Source organism: Lathyrus oleraceus, chromosome 2 (assembly GCF_024323335.1).
Source record: "Lathyrus oleraceus cultivar Zhongwan6 chromosome 2, CAAS_Psat_ZW6_1.0, whole genome shotgun sequence".
In the NCBI taxonomy this organism is placed as follows: Eukaryota; Viridiplantae; Streptophyta; class Magnoliopsida; order Fabales; family Fabaceae; genus Lathyrus; species Lathyrus oleraceus.
In genome coordinates, this window is record NC_066580.1 from 1,521,956 (window position 1) to 1,541,477 (window position 19,522).

Here is a 19,522-nt window from a genome sequence, read left to right on the forward strand (position 1 = left end):
ACATTCACCACATTGCATAAAACATTATCACATGATCATTTGTTAATCCATGCCTTTTTTGGAGGGAAATTGCAAAATTCAAAAATGGTGCATTGTATGGACTTTCTACCATTGCCAATGAGTTTAAAAGATGATTTTAAGTGACTTTGATGAAGGGAATGGTACTGTTCACGTGTAATTAGTCCATGCACCATGCATTTTTGAGATTTTGCAAAACACCTCATTTTCATTAACCAAGTTAATCATGGATTAGCAAGGTGATTAGGAAAGCATATAAATACCTAATTCTAACAGAATTTAGGAGGTTAATCACAATTCACCATTTCTAGATCTAGTTTTCATCTCCCTCCAAAAATTTCCTCAAAATAAAATTTCAGAATTTTTCAACATAACACCTTGTTTTTGTTGAAGATTCATGATCAGTAACTTGGATAGAGTGTGAATCAAGTGTTGGTTTGTTGAATTCGTGCAAGAATCAAGCAGTTGAAGCTCATGAAGTTGAAGATGGAAATTCAGAATTAAGCTAGATCTACACGTGTTCAAGCTTTCTTTTCTTCATCAAACATCATCACAAGCATTCTGGATTGGATTTGGATCAATACAAGCTGTGGATCGTGCATTTCCAAGATTCTGCTCTTCAAGAGGTCAATTTTCGATCCTCTTAATTTTGCAATTCATGTACATATTCTGATAGATCTTGTTTCTCTGATGATTCTGAGCTAAAAATCGTGTGAATTGGTGCATTATTGAGCAAGATATGTGTGATTAAAGTTTTGCACTCAAAAATGTTTCTCTTCAATTCTCCTTGATCATGTGGATTTAAGCTTAGACGTTAATTGATCTGTAATCTCCTTGGCAATAGCTTTCGAATGGCATAATTTTTGTTGATTTCTGGAAATTTCTGGAAAATGCGTATGAATTTCATGTTACTGTTCATCTTTTTCCTCATGAAGAAGATGAAGATTCATAGGTAGCGACGGATCCTTCATAGTTAGCGACGGATCTGGGCAGCGCTAGGGTTACAGGCAAAACGATGTCGTTTTGGCTTGGCGCACGCTCCATTTGAAATTCAACTTGGTTCGATTCTGGCGCATGACATTTTTAAATGTTCATTCATTTTATGCATTTCCCTCCTATTTTCCATGTACATGTCCATTTGGATTTTTATTTTTTTTCTCCAACTTAAAATTCACAACAAATTGAAAAATGATCCAAAAAATGCCTGGTTTTTTGCTACATGATCCTTAGGATGTCTAGAATTTAATGATGTTAAATTTTGAAGTTGTGCATGGCTGGATTTTGATTGGTGCTAGAATCTTTGATCATATGTGCATTTGTGACCTTGCCTTGCTCTTTCTATTGTGAAATGCTTGATTTTAATCTAATGGACATGAAATTTTACATGATGATTCTTGATACATTGATGGATGTTGTAGGCTTGGTTTGGTATTTTTCTCATTTACCATTTCTGTTTTATACATGTGTTTGCATGGTGTGACAATTTGTGTCACACCTTTGGTTGTTCAACTTGTGCAATTTAATTTCCATATCAAATGACTTCTGTTGATCCTGATTTTTTATATGGTGATTGTATTGGGTGTTTTGGATACTCATGAATTTTTCCAGAATTATTTGAACCATTTCTGTTTTGTTTTGGAATTTTCATCCATGATGATCATATATGAGCTTTAAAATTGTCATTGACTTCCTTTGCACATGAAATGCTTTTGCTTATTGATTTTGATGTGATCCTTTTTTGGATGTGTTAATATGTGTTTGAAGTTGCATTGTGTTGAATTTCAGCTCCTGTTTTGGATTTTTTCTTCACCTTTGACCCTAGGCTTTGACCTAGTGGTTTATACTTACATGTGAGCTTTGAATTTCAGGTTCAAGCATCCAAATTCCATGGTTAATGTTGCTTCATCATTTGAATGTTGATATTTGCTTTTGATTGCTAACATTTTCTGTTTTGTAGGTTGTTGATAAGTCACTTGAGTTTGCCTCATGGCTTATGTGTTGTACATTGGGATTGTCTGTTTGTTATTGACTGTTGTCTGTTTGTCTGAGTATTGTACTGATTTGTTTAGTTGTTTTCACAGGTACCTAAGTTGCTTTAAGTTCATTTGAACTTTGCTTTGCTTTTGTTTGTGGTTGGCATACCACTTAGGTATAATCCCTTGATCTTCATGTAGTCTGGAAGACCTGCTGTTATTGGCAGGCACCTGTCTGAAGCCCTCCTTAAGAGGCCATGTCTTTGTATATTTATTTTTGTGCCAAGCAGGTTAAGTCCTCTTAAGAGGCAATTGGCAGATAAAAGGGATGTGTAATCCATCCCATGCTATTCTGTCGTGTCATTCACTTTGCTCACACCATGTGTTGATGCATTGTGAATAAAAACCCAAAAATCTTGTCATAGAGTCAGTCATTTGTGGAGAAGAGTTCCTACATTCTGAACTCCCACACTTTCTATTGTTTAAAGCTCTCCCAGACCAGGGATAAGAGCTATGAGGCATAACCCTCATCTCCATTTCATTTGCTTCACCCTAACTCTCAATGTTAGGGTTAAGAGCTCAAAACACCCCATTCCAGTTGGCTTGTTTCTAAAGCCTAACCTTGCTTGAGCCCATTGATTGTGTATAGTGTGTGATAATTGACCTCTTGTTTGCTTATTTGCCTATTTGTGCATAATTGTTTGTGTGTGCCTCTGTGCATTATCTTTGAGCATTAATTGTACATCATTTCATGACCATTGTTCATTGCTTTGTGACATTTTGTTTTGTCCATTGAGGAATCAATTGTAAGTCCATTTATTGGTAGTTGTTTCCTGTGATATGGTAGGAGACTAGTGTAAGTCCATAGATTGGCATCTGGTATTCATGTTTTCTTTGCTTTGTGAGACTAGTGTAAGTCCATAGATTGGCATCTGGTATCCATGTTTTCTTTGCTTTGTGAGACTAGTATAAGTCCATAGATTGGCATCTGGTATCCATGTTCTCTTTGTTTTGTGAGATTGGTATAAGTCCATTGATTGGCATCCGGTATCCATCTTTGTTTTGTGAGTCTGGTATAAGTCCATTGATTGGCATCCGGTTTCCATTTTATTTTGGCTATCTCTGATACCATGTTTTACTTGCTTATTGCTTGTTGCCTATTCCAAAGGAGTCACTTGGATCATCTACATATGATCTCAAGAAGTGAACAATTAAGAAGTTTTGCATCCCTTAACCTCCCACCTTTTATTTCTTTACAACCTCCATTTGCATGTTAACCTAAACCAAAAACTTTGTGCAAACATTTTCATCTGTTTTCAAATTAGAAACCTAGGCCTTAGGCCTTTGATTTTCAAGTTTCATTTTCATAATACTTCTTTTGAATTGAATTCTAATCATACTTTGACCCTCTTTTGTGAATAATTCTAATTGATTAATTCCACTCATTCAATTGTTTTGTGGCTCAAGTCCACTTCTTGATAAGTTTTCATACATTAGCCATAGGTTTGATTTATTCTAGTGGTTGATGTTAATCTCACCTTTTGTCCTTAGTGATTGAATTGTAAGACTTCCTTGCTTATTATAGGGCATGGTCCCTCACTAGCAAGTTGAAGTTGTTCCCACATGGTGGACTTAAAGCTTTTGTTTTAAAATCAATTCACCCATGTTTTGGAAATCTTTTAGCCGAACTACGAGGTTTTGATCCTGTAAAGGTACGTAGGCAATAGATTTTTCCATCCAAACACAAAAATAATAAAAATTGTATATTCTTTTCTCATCTCCCCAATCAATGTTTGCACAAAAATATTTCATAAACAAATAATTTTACAACAAGTTGTGAAAAGAGGTTCCCTAGGAGTACCTAGGATGCATTGGGTGCCTAACACCTTCCCTTTGCATAATTACCCCCTTACCCAGATCTCTGACCTTTCATTAGTTTTCTATGTGTAAAACTTCTTAGGCTTTTGTTCGCTTTTTAGCCATTCCTTTGGATAAATAAAAGTGCGGTGGCGACTCTATCTTTGTATGCTTTGCTTTTGATTTAGTCAATAAATCATAAAGTGACGAATACACCGCTACAACATCCATCATAGTCCATGTCTCTTTGCTTTAAAGTCATTGGTTGACTATGAGCAAAGAAAATTTGCTCAAGAACACGAAGAACCCTAATTCTTCAAAGTAAAATTAAATGATGAATACGAAGAATAAATTTCAGGTAAGTGAGGGTGTTTTATCAGTGAATTAAGATGAACACACTGGTAACTTGTTTGCTCAGAAATGTAACTGGTATCTACCTTTCCAGTTGAAGTTTTAGAGGTCAACAATGGTGAGCCTAATTCAAGAAGTTTCAGAGCACGACAACGCTTCAGTCAACTTCAGATGACGTCGATGAGGGATTATGGGCGAAGAAATGAAGCTAAAAGAGCTTGATTCAAATAAATGGTTAACTGATTTTTTTAGGTATCAGGTTCAAATGGTTTCAGAGTTTCTTTGGCTATACAAGCTTGCAAATGAAGGCAAATGCTTCCTCTATTTATAGGAAAAATGTTGCTGATTTCACACATGTGAAATAGATATGAATTCGTGTTAATGGAGTTGGAATTTTGTGATTTGTAATCCGTGTGAGAGCAAGGATGAAATGCGTGAATTGATGATGAAACCAAGTTGTTTTACACTTGTTCGAATGTGTTTTGCTTTGCCAAAGAGGTTGCACATGTGTAGGTGGTCCCATTTTGAGATTGGCATGAATTTCATGACCTGAAACTTGCGCAAGAGCAGAGATTAAGGTACCATTTAGAGCTTAGGCCAAATGAAATTCACTCGTGCGTTTTGATATATTCTTCATGCCAAATGAACTCCTCATGATGAAGAATCAAATCAAAAGGATGCTTGAGTTGAAAATGATATGGATGGAAAGTTGGGGTCGTGACCTGAAATTCTAGGCTAGGAATTAGGTCAACCAGGTGTTGGGCCTACTTTTATGCATACTTGGGCTTCTTGGAAAATTCCAAAATTGATGGACTTAGAGGCAAAATTGATGTTTGACCCTTAAAGCAAAGTTGTAGAGAAGTTCATGTTGGTGTAAGCCCTAGAGGCCAATACTTTTGGTACTTGTATCGAATTATTTAATAATAATAAAAGGCTTTTTCTTTATTACGGTTGTTTAATAAAGTCCCTAGAATAGCTAGTCCGTTTAATGCATCAAGTGTGACTTGATCATGAGACCACATTAAACATAAGGACACTATTCTTAAAGTATCCGTAGTCGAGCTTTATTGTGAAGTGGGATAACATTAAAGCATTGAGACTATTATGTTTGTAGACTGATGATCACATCTCATGGATCATGGATAAAGAGTTATCAAGTCTTAAACATAGGTACGAATATTAAGAGTAATATTTATACCGGATTGACCCGCTATGAGAATACTATATATAAAGTTATGCAAAGTGTCATAAGTTATTCTCATGGTGATAATGGTGTATACCACTCTTCGACCTGAAACCACTATGGACCCTAGATGTAGAGTCGAGTGCTTTGTTGTTGATCCAACGTTGTCCGTAATTGGATGACCATAAAGACAGTTGATGGGTACTCCACGAAGCATGTTGAGGGACATGAGTGTCCTAGATGGAATTTGCCCATCCTGCGTAACATGATAAATGTCTATGGGCCCAATATTGAACTGGACAAGGATGACACGGTCTATACCTTGTGTTCAATATAGACATAAGGGTAAAAGGGTAATTATACACATAATTATTATCACAAGAGGTTTTGTCAGATCACATGACATTTTCGTGTCTTGGGTAGCAGTGATGTGTTGCTAGATACCGCTCACTGCTTATTATGTTAAATGCGTGATTTAATATAATTGCCAACGTCGCGAAAACCTACAGGGTCACACACAAAGGACAAATTGATGAGAGATAGAGTAACTAAGGAACATCGTAAGGTACGGTGTACTTAAGTAGAATACGAAATATGGTAAGGTACCAAATACTTAAGTGATTTTGGCATATTATGAGATATGAGCCAAAATACACTTAAGTGGGCTTTTTGGCTTGAAGCCCACACAAGTGGTTCTATAAATAGAACTCTTGTGCAGAAGCATTGTATGGGAATACAACACAATTGAAGAGTTGGAATTTCGTATCTCTCTTTCTCTCACTCAAAGCCTTCATTCATAACAGCTAGCACTGCGATTGAAGGAATCCGTTCGTGTGGACTGAGTAGTGACGTTGTCATCGTTCAACGTTCGTGATCGCCACAAGAGGTAACGATTCTATCACTGATCATGCCCATTCGTAAGGATCACTAAATGGAGAAAAAATTTAAATTTCGCTGCGCCTTGGATGGCAATTCTCCTTCAGTTCAAATATGACATTAGGGTCAAAGTAGATTCCAAAAATGTTGAGAAATGAGAGAGTTATGGTGTTTGTACCATATGATATGCCATACTTGATTTTAGGTCAACCAAACATGTACCAACTTGTGATTTCTTGCCATTTCCTGCATCCAAAGGCCCAATGATGAACACGTGAACCATATTTGAATCAACTTTAAAATTAGGAACCAAACTTGAACTTATCTTGATCAAATGATATTGAATGAAGCTTGACATGAATGTGACCTAAGATTATCGGTCACGCCTTGAAATAAAAGCTCTTGTGGACCACTTGTTGACCAAACTTTGACCTTGGGAATCAAAACCCTATTTTAGAAACCAAGCTTAATCCTTTGATTGGAAGTCCCTATCTTGTACAATAAGAAAAGGAAACAATACATATTTTTGTATTTTGAATAAGGTTAGTAAAGTTAGAATGCAAGTAAGCAAAAAGGTAAAAAGAAAACACAAACGGTGTTTGCTGATCATCCACAAAGGCAAACCCAAAGAGGTGAAGGTTAGGATGATACCATGCTTGTACTTTTAGTTGAAATTCAAATGATATGATAGGTGGAATCTTATGGGTAAAATTAAGGTATGACATATATGAATTGGTTTAGATCGGTTACAACGACACAGTGTTATGTCTGAGCCGATGTATTTGATTGATCCATGCCAAGAGATTCGTCATCATACGCCCAACAACAAACCCCCACCCAACAACCAACCCCAAGAGCAATTTCAACCCACCCAAACCCAACGACTAACATCACAACGTCACCATACCATATACACAACCACCAAACACCCAACCTCACAACCAATACACGCCACACACCCAAACACAAATCCAATAGTCTAACTCAATTCAACCAACCATACCTTCCACACATAACCCAACCACAACGACCCCCAACTACGACAACATGGATGCCAAACTCAATTACGGATTGGCGACAACCCCTCAGCTATTGGAGAGAAATAATGGCAAATATGTCAAATACGTCAGGATCCTCACACTAACTACCTTTTACTCACACCAACACTCAAAGACTCCAAACATCTCAGGAAAATCGTGGGAGACCTCGAAGGCAGACTAATGCACCGAGATGTGGAACAAAGGGACGTTTTGATCTAGCGGGTTATTGATTTTCTATTCAATTGTTGTGTATTTGAATTTTATGAGATAATATTATGAATTAGTTTTAATTTTTTTTATTTCAATTTTTTTAAAATCATAATTATTAAAAAAAAATAGAAAAAAATAAAGGAGTAGCCACTGCATGTGACACATGCTCCTAGTGGATGCATGCATGCGCCACTTGTAGTGACATACATGCGCCACTTGCAGTGGCATGATGTGCATGCAGTCGCCACCACTAATGGCGCCTATGTGTAAAAATGCAATGCATGCGCCAACCCTTGTGGCTACTCCTCTTATCCTGTGTCAGAAATATGGTTAGTTTGATAAATAAATTGAAAAGATGGTTATTTTCGTATATAATTTAAAAAAATGTTTTTTTTTAAATCTCAAATATATATATTAATTTAATTAAATGACGGTTTAACCTCTAACATTAATATTTATTTGTATTTAAGTTTTAACTTAAACAATTTATTAATATTTATAAATTAATAGCTTAAAAAATAAACATTTGTATTTCTATAGAGGAGATTTTTTTTACTAATTAGCAACAAATTCCATGAAATTATTATATAACTTGTATTTGTACAATTCACATATATTTATTTTGTCCACTAAAAATAGTTATAATTAGGAGTCAAATAAAATAGTTAAGAGAATTGTCAGAGGTTTGTCAGAGATTTTTAGAGTTGATGTAGTGTTAAAGCAAGCTCATGCAAAGATGATGGGAAATTATGTATGTAGTATTTTTTGTTAATAAATTGGATTTTTTTTTCATACTCAAGGTTGATGCATTTATAAGAAATTTCTAGATCTAGACATAAAACTCCAAGAGAATAACAATTGCTCCCAATAATGTAGAAAGTGAGTAGTCTGGTCCTTATTAGTCAGGAGAACATGATTTTCCATTTTTTTAGTCCCTCTTATAATCGTTGTTAACTGAGGCATGTTACTCCCATATTCTCATGAATCAGGCAAGTCATCTAGGAAACATGCGACCTATTCGATAAATGGATCCTCATCCCGATAAACTAGTGACTACGGAGTCTCGCGTGAGTGACATGCCACCTTACTTCTCCTGGGAGTTCTGACACCTTTCTAGGGGGGCTTCACACTTATACTGACACACAATCCTTCAAACACGGGGTCTTTTAGTTACACATAGATACAATGAAATTTAATAATCATTCATTTGGTCTTTGAGATTCGACAACTTATTTTACTACTTCGACATTGTCGTGCACTTGCAAAGTATCATAAAATTATACAACAAAGATATAATTGAGTTATGTTCACACATTATTTTGTTAAAACACGTTAAAATTTTTTGATATGTTCTACCAATAAAATTCAATGAAATTTATGTACATTTCCTCACACTTAAATCCCGAAATAGGCATTAAATTTAAATAGGAAAAATTATAAAAGAAATTCCTTAAATTATATGAAGAATTAATAATTTAAAATTATTATTAATATGCTAAATTAGAATATTTAAGTCTAATTCATTTTTACAATATTTAACAACACAAAATAAATATTAAATATTATTACTAAAACAATTACCATTTAATAAAAAAATATAAAAAAATTAATAAATAAAATTTAAACTACTTATATAATATGAAATAGTTAATATTAAAACTACTAATTACATTAATAAATCTCATAAATATATCCCTTCTATCTTTCTTCTAGATGAACAATAACTAAATGGAGATAAATAATTAACCTGACATATAAAAAAGAGATAACACGAGTAATAGTAGAAGTAAGTTCCGAAATCATTATTATTACTGCAATCAGAGTTACGAAGATTGAAGTGTAGGGTCCACTTTCCAAGTCAAAAAAAGTAAATACAAAAAAACTCGAACTCAACTCAACTAAATAAAATCAAAGCATATCATTAAAACAATCAAGGTGTATGATATATGTAATAATAATCTCTGAATATTATTTGAAGTCAGTTTCAACAAGAGATAGTGAGAGAAACAAAAATAATGGGTTGTTGCCAATCCTCTTTGTTCACAAGAGTAAAAGAAACTGAAAATAATCCTCTAGAAAAAGAACCACAACAACAACCACAACCCTATCACCAATTTCATACCAGTAACAACACTTCGAACGAAACGGGGAAGGATTTTTCAGATCCTTCTTCGTTTACGTTCTCGGAATTTTCACTTTCCGACTTGAAATCAGCTACGAATAATTTCAGTTCGGAGTATATAGTTTCCGAGAGCGGCGAAAAGGCACCGAACTTGGTTTACAAAGGTAGGTTACAGAATCAGAAGCGGTGGATTGCGGTTAAGAAGTTCAGTAAAGCTGCTTGGCCGGATCCGAAGCAGTTTGTTGAAGAAGCTTCCGGTGTTGGGAAATTGCGTCATGCTAGGCTTGCTAATTTGATCGGTTATTGTTGTGATGGTGATGAGAGGTTACTCGTTGCTGAGTTTATGCCTAATGATACTCTCGCTAAACACCTTTTTCACTGTAATTGATTTTTAATTTTATTCCGAATTTCTTTTTGTTGCTGCTGGTTAGTTATTTGATGAATGAATAATGAAGGACTGAATTGAAATGAATTAATTGATTGATTTTTCAGGGGAAAATCAGACGATTGAGTGGGCCATGCGGTTGAGAGTTGCTCTTTATATTGCACAAGCTTTGCATTATTGTACTTCTGAGGGTCGTCCTTTGTATCATGATTTGAATGCTTATCGCGTTCTTTTCGATGAGGTTTTTTTTTTTCATTGCTCTTGCTGATTTATGCTTAGTATTGATTTTAATGATTAGTTTTAGTTAATTGATTAGGTAATTAATGAACTATAACTAATCATTAAAATAGTTTTTGTTTTTGTTTTATTTTTGTTAGTATTGCTCTTGCTGCTTCATGCTTAGTACTGATTTGAATTATTAGTTGATTGATTAGGTAATTAATGAATGATGACGAAGGTTTGAATTATGTTTAGGAGATGTGTCGGATTTAGTGTTGCATTTAATCGGTTTGTTTGTTTCAGGAAGGGGATCCGCGTCTTTCTTGTTTTGGTTTAATGAAGAACAGTAGGGATGGAAAAAGTTATAGCACAAATCTTGCTTATACACCTCCTGAATATTTAAGAAATGGTTGCTTACTAATACTATCGCTCTTTGTTTTATCGCACAACTAAACAAATTGTGTTAACTCTATTAAGTATTTTCCTTTATTATTGCAGGAAGGGTTACCCCTGAAAGTGTAATTTACAGCTTTGGAACTGTTCTTCTTGACCTACTGAGTGGAAAGCACATCCCTCCCAGTCATGTAAGTTTCTGCTATGTGCTCTTCGCCTTTAACAACTCTTTTGCAAACAAGTTTGCTCTTTTTCTTATTAACTTCATCCACCGACACCCTTTGCCTAAAACTCGTCTCCACGAAAAATTAAATATCAAATACTAGTTTTCGCTCAAGCAGTAGTACCTTCGCAAAATAGCTTCACATAATGAATTTCATTGCAATCAATTCACGGGCTTAACATATGTAGAGTGAAATTTGTTTCTCAAGTCGCGTTGAATTTCAGTATTGAGGTTGCTTTTATGTTGCACATTGCCAAAGTCCTTTTCATTTGAGCTAGAATTTGGAAGTGAGATCTAAACCCATTTAGCAGTCAATGTCACTTTCTTTCACTAAACCGCCTTAACTACCTGAGAGCCAGGGTCGTCTTAAGTTTTCGAAGGCCCTGGGTAGGTTTATCATAGTTTAACCATGGAAAAACAAATCGAGGCCCTATTTTGTCATGGTTTAACCATGAAAAATATTTTATGAGGCCCTTTTTAGGCACTCTGTAACTTGTTACTGTGACAAGTTTTGGGCCCTGTGCGGTAGCCTGCCTTGCACGCCCTTAAAGACGACCCTGAACCGACTTTCCATTCAACACCCTTTTCAAAATAGCGCAAATGTCCGTGTTTTTTAACTCAAACCTTTTTGTGTCTTAAATGTGTACTACCTCTGTCCCTATATGGAAGACCCTCTTGGCCAGGTCAAAAGATTAAGAAAAGATTATTATAGTTTTTACATTAAGCATATATTGTGCACCTCCACCTCACGTTTTCTTGCATTTCACTATGATTTCCACAAGCTGCAATGTGTAGCCTCCTCGTCGACGTGGTTTTCTGCTGCAGTTTTAAGGGTTGCGGACGCGGAGCCAAATACATGATTAATTAGTCAACATTTTTCCAAAATTATCGTTCAATTATTAAGATAGAGAAATAGTTGGTCTTTTTTATTCTTTCTATTTAATTATGAGCATTTTTGTGAAAAACTAATTAATGCATATTGAAAGGGGTCTTATAAAAAAGGGAATTTTTTTTCACAAGAATGTCATACATATAGGGACATATAGGGACGGATGTAGTAATTCTTACTTCCTGTACATTGCCTATAGTCATTGGTTGTTATGATTTATAACCATATTTACTCTGTGGCATTGAAGTTATGAATGTATCATAAATGATATTACAATGTTGTTCAATGCATGTAATATGACTTTTTATGAGACAATTTGAGGTATGGAATCCTTTCGGTTAGATTGATACTTAATAATATCAAGAAATTGCTCTTGCTCCTGAGATATGTCTAAATAACATGTAAACCCCTTCTATTTTGTGTAATCCCTCTTCCACCAGTTTCCCTCAATTTTGTTAAATTAGAGTGTGGTGTTATTTAAACATGCTTGAGGGGAAGTGTTAAGAGTTCTATGTTGGATGAGAATTCAGTGTTATCAAATTGCGGCGCCATGACTGCTATGGCGGATATACATGGCAGTTTTTTGTCTCGCCGCAATGGTAAATATTGGCCGATATTGCGGGTTTTTTCGCCATAATCCGCTATAACGGCGCCGCAAAGTGACTGGTATGGCGGGATTTTGGCTCTTCTGCCATGAACCGCCATCTGCCATCGACAACACTGGATGAAATATGACATAAAAGTGAATTTATAAATGGCGGACAGTCCTCCCCTCGCCTTACAATCCGGTTTTGTAAGGGTTGAGAGTTAGACTCATCCAAGATCCTAAGAGAGAGAGTGCTGACAAATAAGGGTGCTGTGGTGAGTGCTTTTTATAAATAAATGAGAAGGGTGTGTGTTTGTGTGTGTGTGTTATTTAAGCATTATTCAAGGAGGTGAGTGCAATTTCCCCTAATAACATTTGAAGCTGCAATTACTATGATATATGTTGAAGTTTAACATCAAAGACAAGTTTACATCACGTTTCTCATATCATTGCCATCAAGTTCTCAAATCAAACTAATACATGGGATAATTCTTTAATATTCAGCAACATATTCTAAATGAAGGTGATTTAATTTAATGTTAAAAGAATGTCTACATGTCGTTATTTGATTTGAGAACTTGATGATAATGATACAAGGAACTTCCAAATTTTATCCTAACATTGGTGTGTTTTTTCTTACACAGATTTATTCATTAGTTTTTTATTGGTGCCATATGGAATTATCTGATTCTGTTTGCAGGCACTTGATATGATACAGGGTAAAAACAACATGCTCTTGATGGATTCTCATTTGGAGGGAAAATTTTCTACAGAAGAGGCAACAGTGGTGGTCAATCTTGCCTCTAAATGTTTGCAATATGAACCGCGAGAGCGGCCTAATACAAAGGATTTGGTCACAACACTTGCTCCATTGCACACTAAACCCGAAGTATGTATCCCTTCTCTTATAAAAAATGGAATGAAACACATTATTTACTTTATCTAGCGGACAAACCTTTGTTGCCTGCCCAATATTCCACTGTCACTTGAATAAGCCATCACTTTGGATGTTTAAGTTTTTTTATGTATAGCATTAAAATTAGGCTAATGCTAACATGTGCCTCAAGGGCACAAGTTAATGAAGTATTTGTAGAAATATTTTTTTGAAAAGTGTGCATTCAATTTTTTGAAACTTTAAATATTATTTTATTTAACTCAAATTTTTTAATTATAGTAATTTTAGGGCACAAGTTAGCAACACCCTTAAAATTATATGTCTTCCAATTTTCAATGTTTGTCATTTTATTGCTGAATGCAAAATGGAATCTAGCTAAATATTCATAAATTACATCAAGCTTTGTAACCTAGATATTTGGGGCATTTTTTGTAAGTGTAAGGAATACAACTAATTACATAGTAGCTAGTACAGATTGGACCGATTTTAGATTTAATCTAGTCCGTCTATGCTACCGGGTGCAATTTGGCCTGCTTTTGATCTGTGATGCAATTTGGCCAATCTCTGTTTCATCCCATATCCAGTTCTAGATGGTGTCTGACCATCTCTCTTTCGAGGCACTCTTTCGTATCACTTGGTTATTATATTTTATATTTTTGCAAGTGTGGTTTTAACAAAGCTTTAGTTTGATGGAGGATAGTCTTGAGTATGTGATAACAAATATCTCATAATATCTTGATCATATCTCAGTAATTTATAGCATCTTATATTATCTTCTAGGATTAGTTTCTAGATTTCCTTGTAATATTTTATTTGTTTTCATATGTGATAAGCATTAGCAGGAGTTTAGTACTTGCATCACTCGAGGTTCATGGAACTGGATATAGTATAGAACAGAGATTGTTATTCACCTTGAAAATAGTTTCTACCTTTCAATTGTGTTCGTGTTCGTGGAACTTGATTATCACTAGGCCCATATTCTATGTTTCTGGGTTTCTTATTTGCAATGGCTGCCGTATTAAGTCCCAGCCTCTAGATCTTGTTCCATTGCATGTCCAAATTACTGTTCCAGCAGGTCTTTCTGCAAATTGGGTTCATTTTAGTCTGTCTTTCCATAAGTTAACTTTGTTACCACCTTTCTTTTTGTATGACTAACTGCTCTAATGCGACCTGCCCCCAGATGTGCAATATGGCTTCTCTTTGATCTCTCTTCTCCCAATTGCTGTCCAGGCCTTATCCTTGATGCAGTTGTCCTGTCCTATCTCTGGTCCCTGTATCATTATGCCTTGTCTCCACCAGCTAATTCGACTTTGTATCCTTGTCTTTTGAGAGTCTCAAATTGGACGATATGACCTGAAAAAGTGTTTATAAGTGGTGGATATCTATCACATCACAAGCCTATTTTTTTAGGGTTGAGTTAGGTCCAACCCAAATTCTAATATGCTATAAGAGTTTATCAAGATCCTTTTGACCATGTCCTATGAATGTGTTCCCGAACCTTGTACGCACTATTTGAGCTGAATTTGATTATTGTCGGGCCATTCAGGTCACACTACGAAATGTCTAGTGTTAGGTGTGATGGTTCTGTCTTTAGTCCCATGTTGGATGAGATATGACAAGTAAAAGTGTTTACAAGTGGTGGGCATTCATCTCCTTGAAATCTGTTTCTCAACCTAAATTATAACAACAACAAACAAGTCTTTTCCCACTAAGTGGGGTCAGCGCCAACCTAAATTTTAAGAGATACTTTTTTTAAAAAAATTATTTATTTTTAATTTTTTAAATTCAAGTTAGTTGCCTACAGAGATCAACATGAGTTTGAGGGGAGTTGTTTGCAATATTTGTACAAATAATATTCACCTTAATTGACATCATCATTTGTTTGTAATCGTCTTTTCTTCTTTTTTGTATTGCTTGATTATCTCTTGTTTATCCTACATTTGGTACTATAAAATCATAGGACTATAAATAAGTTCAGCATCTAGTATTTTATAAGAAATGTTAATAATATTTATATAATCTTTAACTCTTATGTATAATTTCTATCTTTGACTTTGAAAATTGCAAGTGAGACTAAAAATAAGTATATTCCTTCCACATGATATTTTATAACCGCTCTGTATATTCCTTCCACATGATATTTTATATCCTCTTGAATTTTATATGCTTTGATAGAAATATTCCTTAGCAAATAATATTCCAATGTTCCTTTCTTTGATGTATTTGGATAATAATCTAATTAAGCAAGCGGTTATTCATAAATCATAGCTTATATAAGAATCTTATTGAAATAAACTGTAAATATCTTATAGGTAGATATAAGAATTTATTCATTAGCTGATCTGAGAAATTTATTCGCATAAGCTCTTTTGAGTTTATACACAAATAGTGGACTATTATAATAAGTTTAAGCAAACATCTATATTAGTCTTTGTATTATAAGATAAATCCTAATAAGCTCTACAAAAGTTCTTCCAGAAGCCTAGTTGGAGAGTTGAGAGAAAAAATAAATAATGTTAGAGACATTAAGACAAGCCTTGGAAGCCCACGCTCTTCAGTTTTGTACAAGTAAAACAGAGTATATGGAATGCTTAGATAGCAGCTACTAGGAGGCATACAAACCCTAACTTAGACGTGAAATTGAAAGCATACCATGTTTACATGTTGTAAGTCAAACAGCTCAAGTACATTGAGTCCATACAAAATGATAGGGTTATGGAGAGAAATGTAAACCATGGATCAAAGTAGGGTGGAAAAAATGGAGAATACCCCACATGTGATTTCTGAAAGAAAAGTACCTCTAAAGCTGTAAGGCCTTGTATGAGGCTGATTGTTGATCGATAAAGAAACAATAAGAGAGTTAGCTTAGTGTTCCAGATACAGAATTGTTACAGTGGACACACATGCTTTAGGTAGTCTTTGTTTTAGAAAGATGGTAGACTCTTATCGAAGATGATTTGGGCATGTGTGGGAAATACACGAATAAGTACAAATAAGGAGGATAGACAAAATGGGTGAAAGTTCAGTTATTAGAGTTACAAGAATACTAAGGAAAATTTCAGGTCAAATCGTTTAGGAGATTCATATTTAAACTGTCTACCATTGAAATTGATCATTATGAGGTTGTTTTATCCATCTGCCAATCTCACCAAGGGGACCAAGTGGGATAAGGCTTTGGTGGTGGTTTGTTTTGTATTCCATGACGAATTGGATAGAAACATGGTATTGGATAGAACATTATGATGGAATTTGATCCATGTGTCCTACCCCACTTAGTGGGATAAGGCTTGGTTGTTGTTGCTGAATAATAATAACAAATGTTTTTGATGAAAATGTAGTTGAACTTGAGTGGTCTGCATAAGTTTGTTTGACTCTGATTACGGTATCTTTAGGTCATTAACTTTTTCTACTTCAGATTACACAATATGATAATGGTTTTGTGTATGGCAGATTAAGAGGTTGCGCGTGTTTGATATGTCAGTCTATGTTCTCAAATAGCCTAAATAAGTTGTGTATTGTTCTAGCTGACTTTTTCTGAAGTCTACTTAGCATAGGATTGGTCATTGTTTGTTGGCTTGGTACTTGTTTTGGAATCATATGGATAAATATATTACCATGTGATATCATCCTAAAATAGTGGCATGTGACTTACGAGAAACCTTTTCTTTGAGTATACGGATACCTCGCCAGTAAACAGTTTAGTCCAGACACTTATTAATAACTAAATAACATGTTTTCCTTAAACTCTAATTCTATATTTCACCAGTTTCTAATAATTCATGTAGAGGCTGTTTATTGTACTGCATTTTTATATTGTAGAGTCATTTTCATTTGGATGTTGAATGGTTGAGTCCTTCTGAATTAGATGCTCTCAGGCTAGTGCATATAAGATAATGTCATTTCCATGCAAATACCAAGCTATTTCTATGTATGCAGCATTAGATGCGGCTAAGCAACAATGTTTCATGCTTTTGGTATACTATTGTCAATTTGTCATGCATGCAACTATTACTACTGTCTTCGCGACTTAGAATTTATTTCAGAATAGATGAGTGATTAAATGTACATATTGGGTTGTCGCAAAGCAAATATCTTCTAGTTGACTGTTATTATTTTGCACGGTTTAGGTTCGTTCTCACATCATGCTTGGAATTCCGAAGCAAGAGGAAGCTCCATCTACCCCACAACGTCCTCTGTCCGCAATGGGCGAGGCTTGCTCAAGAATGGACCTCACTGCAATACATCAGATCTTAGTTGCAACACACTACAGAGATGATGAAGGGACTAATGAGGTAACTGATGATGCAGTTGTTTTCAATTTACTACTTTTAGTTTGATGCTATGCTATAAGATTTGAATTTCGATTGGTTCAGTTGTCGTTCCAAGAGTGGACTCAACAGATGAGAGATATGCTCGAGGCAAGGAAACGTGGGGACTATGCATTCCGTGACAAGGATTTTAAGACAGCCATTGATAACTATTCCCAGGTGCAATTCAACACTTGTTTGACATGCTCAATATGATTGTAGCTTAGTACTGTACTTGTTGGTTATTCTGATACTCTTTGGCTTATGTGCAGTTCATTGATGTGGGGACGATGGTCTCACCCACAGTTTTTGCTAGGCGAAGTCTATGCTATCTGTTATGCGATCAACCAGATCCTGCTCTACGAGATGCAATGCAAGCACAATGCGTTTATCCAGACTGGCCCACGACTTTCTACATTCAGTCAGTTGCTCTTGCAAAGCTGAACATGCACAAGGATGCAGCTGACATGTTAAATGAGGCAGCTGCATTGGAAGAGAAGAGGCAACGAGGAGCGAGAGGTTCATAGTTTTATTGTATACAGTGGGGGCTAATTCGAGGGTGCCAAGTTCTGTATAAAGGTTGAGCTGGGAAGCGAAAACTAACGTTTGAATCCTGAATTAAAAAAAATGCCGAGAGACAATCAACACTGGTGGAGTAGATAGCACATGCACTTTGTTTCACCAACTTATAGGAATCAGTTATAACCTGAAAAACTGTGCTTATGCACTACAAATTGTGAAGGTGATTTTTCCACTGTTGATGAAATTTATTGTTTGATGCCTACAGAGTTACTGTCAGATTGAGGTTATTCTAACTCTATACTAGTCAAGGCGATTGTGTTCATAATATTTTTACTTTATTTGACTTGCATCATCTACATAAAGCAATAACAATACATATGCAATCTTTCTAAGTCTTTCATTGTTAATACTCCCTCAAATTCCTTATTATAAGCAAATTTTGACTTTAAGGAATGGATGGAGTATTGTTTTGCAAGAAAGTTGGATGAGTTTAACAAAAACCAATTGAACACTTTACTCATGAATTGTATGAAGTGTTGTGTGTGGGACCCTTGACATTGAACTGCACATGTAGGATTGACATTTCTTGCGTTTTTGGTATGAATGTTCGGTGGGAAACCTTAATAATGATGGATATGTCGAAAGGTGCACCTTATGAAATGACCACAAATAGATATTATAAATATTGGGATTCTTTTGGGAAAAAAACAAGCAGTTTCTCAATCTACCCCTACAGAAAAGATACTAATGTGTAGGGGAATGACTGTCAAGAAAATATTTTTGAAGATGCATTCTCTTTCAAAGCTTCATACGAGAGGATAAAGCTTCATTAAAAGAGGATAGTAAACACTAATCTCTTTAAATAGAGTATTCTAATCTAATGGGTTTTATTAAATGCCCAAATATGAATTATTAAGAGAATTTTTTAATACACCTTATATATTATTAGGGCACCACGTGAAAATACAAAAATATCTCTAGATTTTGAAGATGCATCTCTGGACACATATTGAGTCAATAGAATTTTGACTTAATGTGAAAAATTATAGAGATCATCTTCGTGTATATTACGGAGATGCATTTTGAACACTATTTGTTCTAAAACGCGCTAGAACTTCTTCTCCATCCTCACTTTAAAAAAACAACTCTAAACCTTTCTCAAATTTTCTTAACTCACATTCCCTCAAAATGAATCAATCAAGTTCAAAACTTCTTCCATCAACATCAAGTACATCAAAGAGATCATTCAACACTGAAGTAAATTCACAATTTGTAAGTTTTCTATTTTTGTAAACTTTTTTGAATTTTTGTATAAATTTGTAGAAATTGATGATTAGGTTATGAAATATATAGCTTTAGTATGAATGTAGTTTATATATAATGAGAAACGTGTTTGATGATTAAAAATAACGATCAATGCATTATTTTTGGGAGTTTGGAGGTCTGCATTATTGCCATTGATGTAGATGAAAG

At 35.0% G+C, this 19,522-nt stretch overlaps 1 protein-coding gene across 2 annotated transcripts; it reads left to right on the top strand.

The window, feature by feature from the left end:
* The first annotated feature begins 9,417 nt into the window (after positions 1-9,417).
* LOC127117457 (serine/threonine-protein kinase BSK1) lies at positions 9,418-18,387 on the top strand. Of its 2 annotated transcripts, none has more exons than XM_051047477.1 (8): positions 9,418-10,010; positions 10,123-10,256; positions 10,538-10,643; positions 10,733-10,818; positions 13,026-13,214; positions 17,348-17,512; positions 17,594-17,707; positions 17,800-18,387. In XM_051047477.1, exons 1-8 carry the CDS (start codon positions 9,524-9,526, stop codon positions 18,052-18,054), a joined length of 1,536 nt encoding a protein of 511 aa, XP_050903434.1. In that variant the 5' UTR covers positions 9,418-9,523; the 3' UTR covers positions 18,055-18,387. The 2 variants fall into 2 exon arrangements, with proteins under 2 accessions (XP_050903434.1, XP_050903435.1); XM_051047478.1 differs by having other exon boundaries at positions 13,044-13,214.
* Positions 18,388-19,522: the final 1,135 nt, after the last annotated feature.

What these genes read in the sequence shown, in the direction of transcription:
- LOC127117457 (XM_051047477.1), top strand. Translation starts at nt 9,524, where the DNA reads ATGGGTTGTTGCCAATCCTCTTTGTTCACAAGAGTAAAAGAAACTGAA. An exon ending in CGCTAAACACCTTTTTCACT is followed by an intron (nt 10,011 to 10,122) that starts GTAATTGATTTT and finishes TTGATTTTTCAG; the next exon opens with GGGAAAATCAGACGATTGAG. An exon ending in ATGATGAAGGGACTAATGAG is followed by an intron (nt 17,513 to 17,593) that starts GTAACTGATGAT and finishes CGATTGGTTCAG; the next exon opens with TTGTCGTTCCAAGAGTGGAC.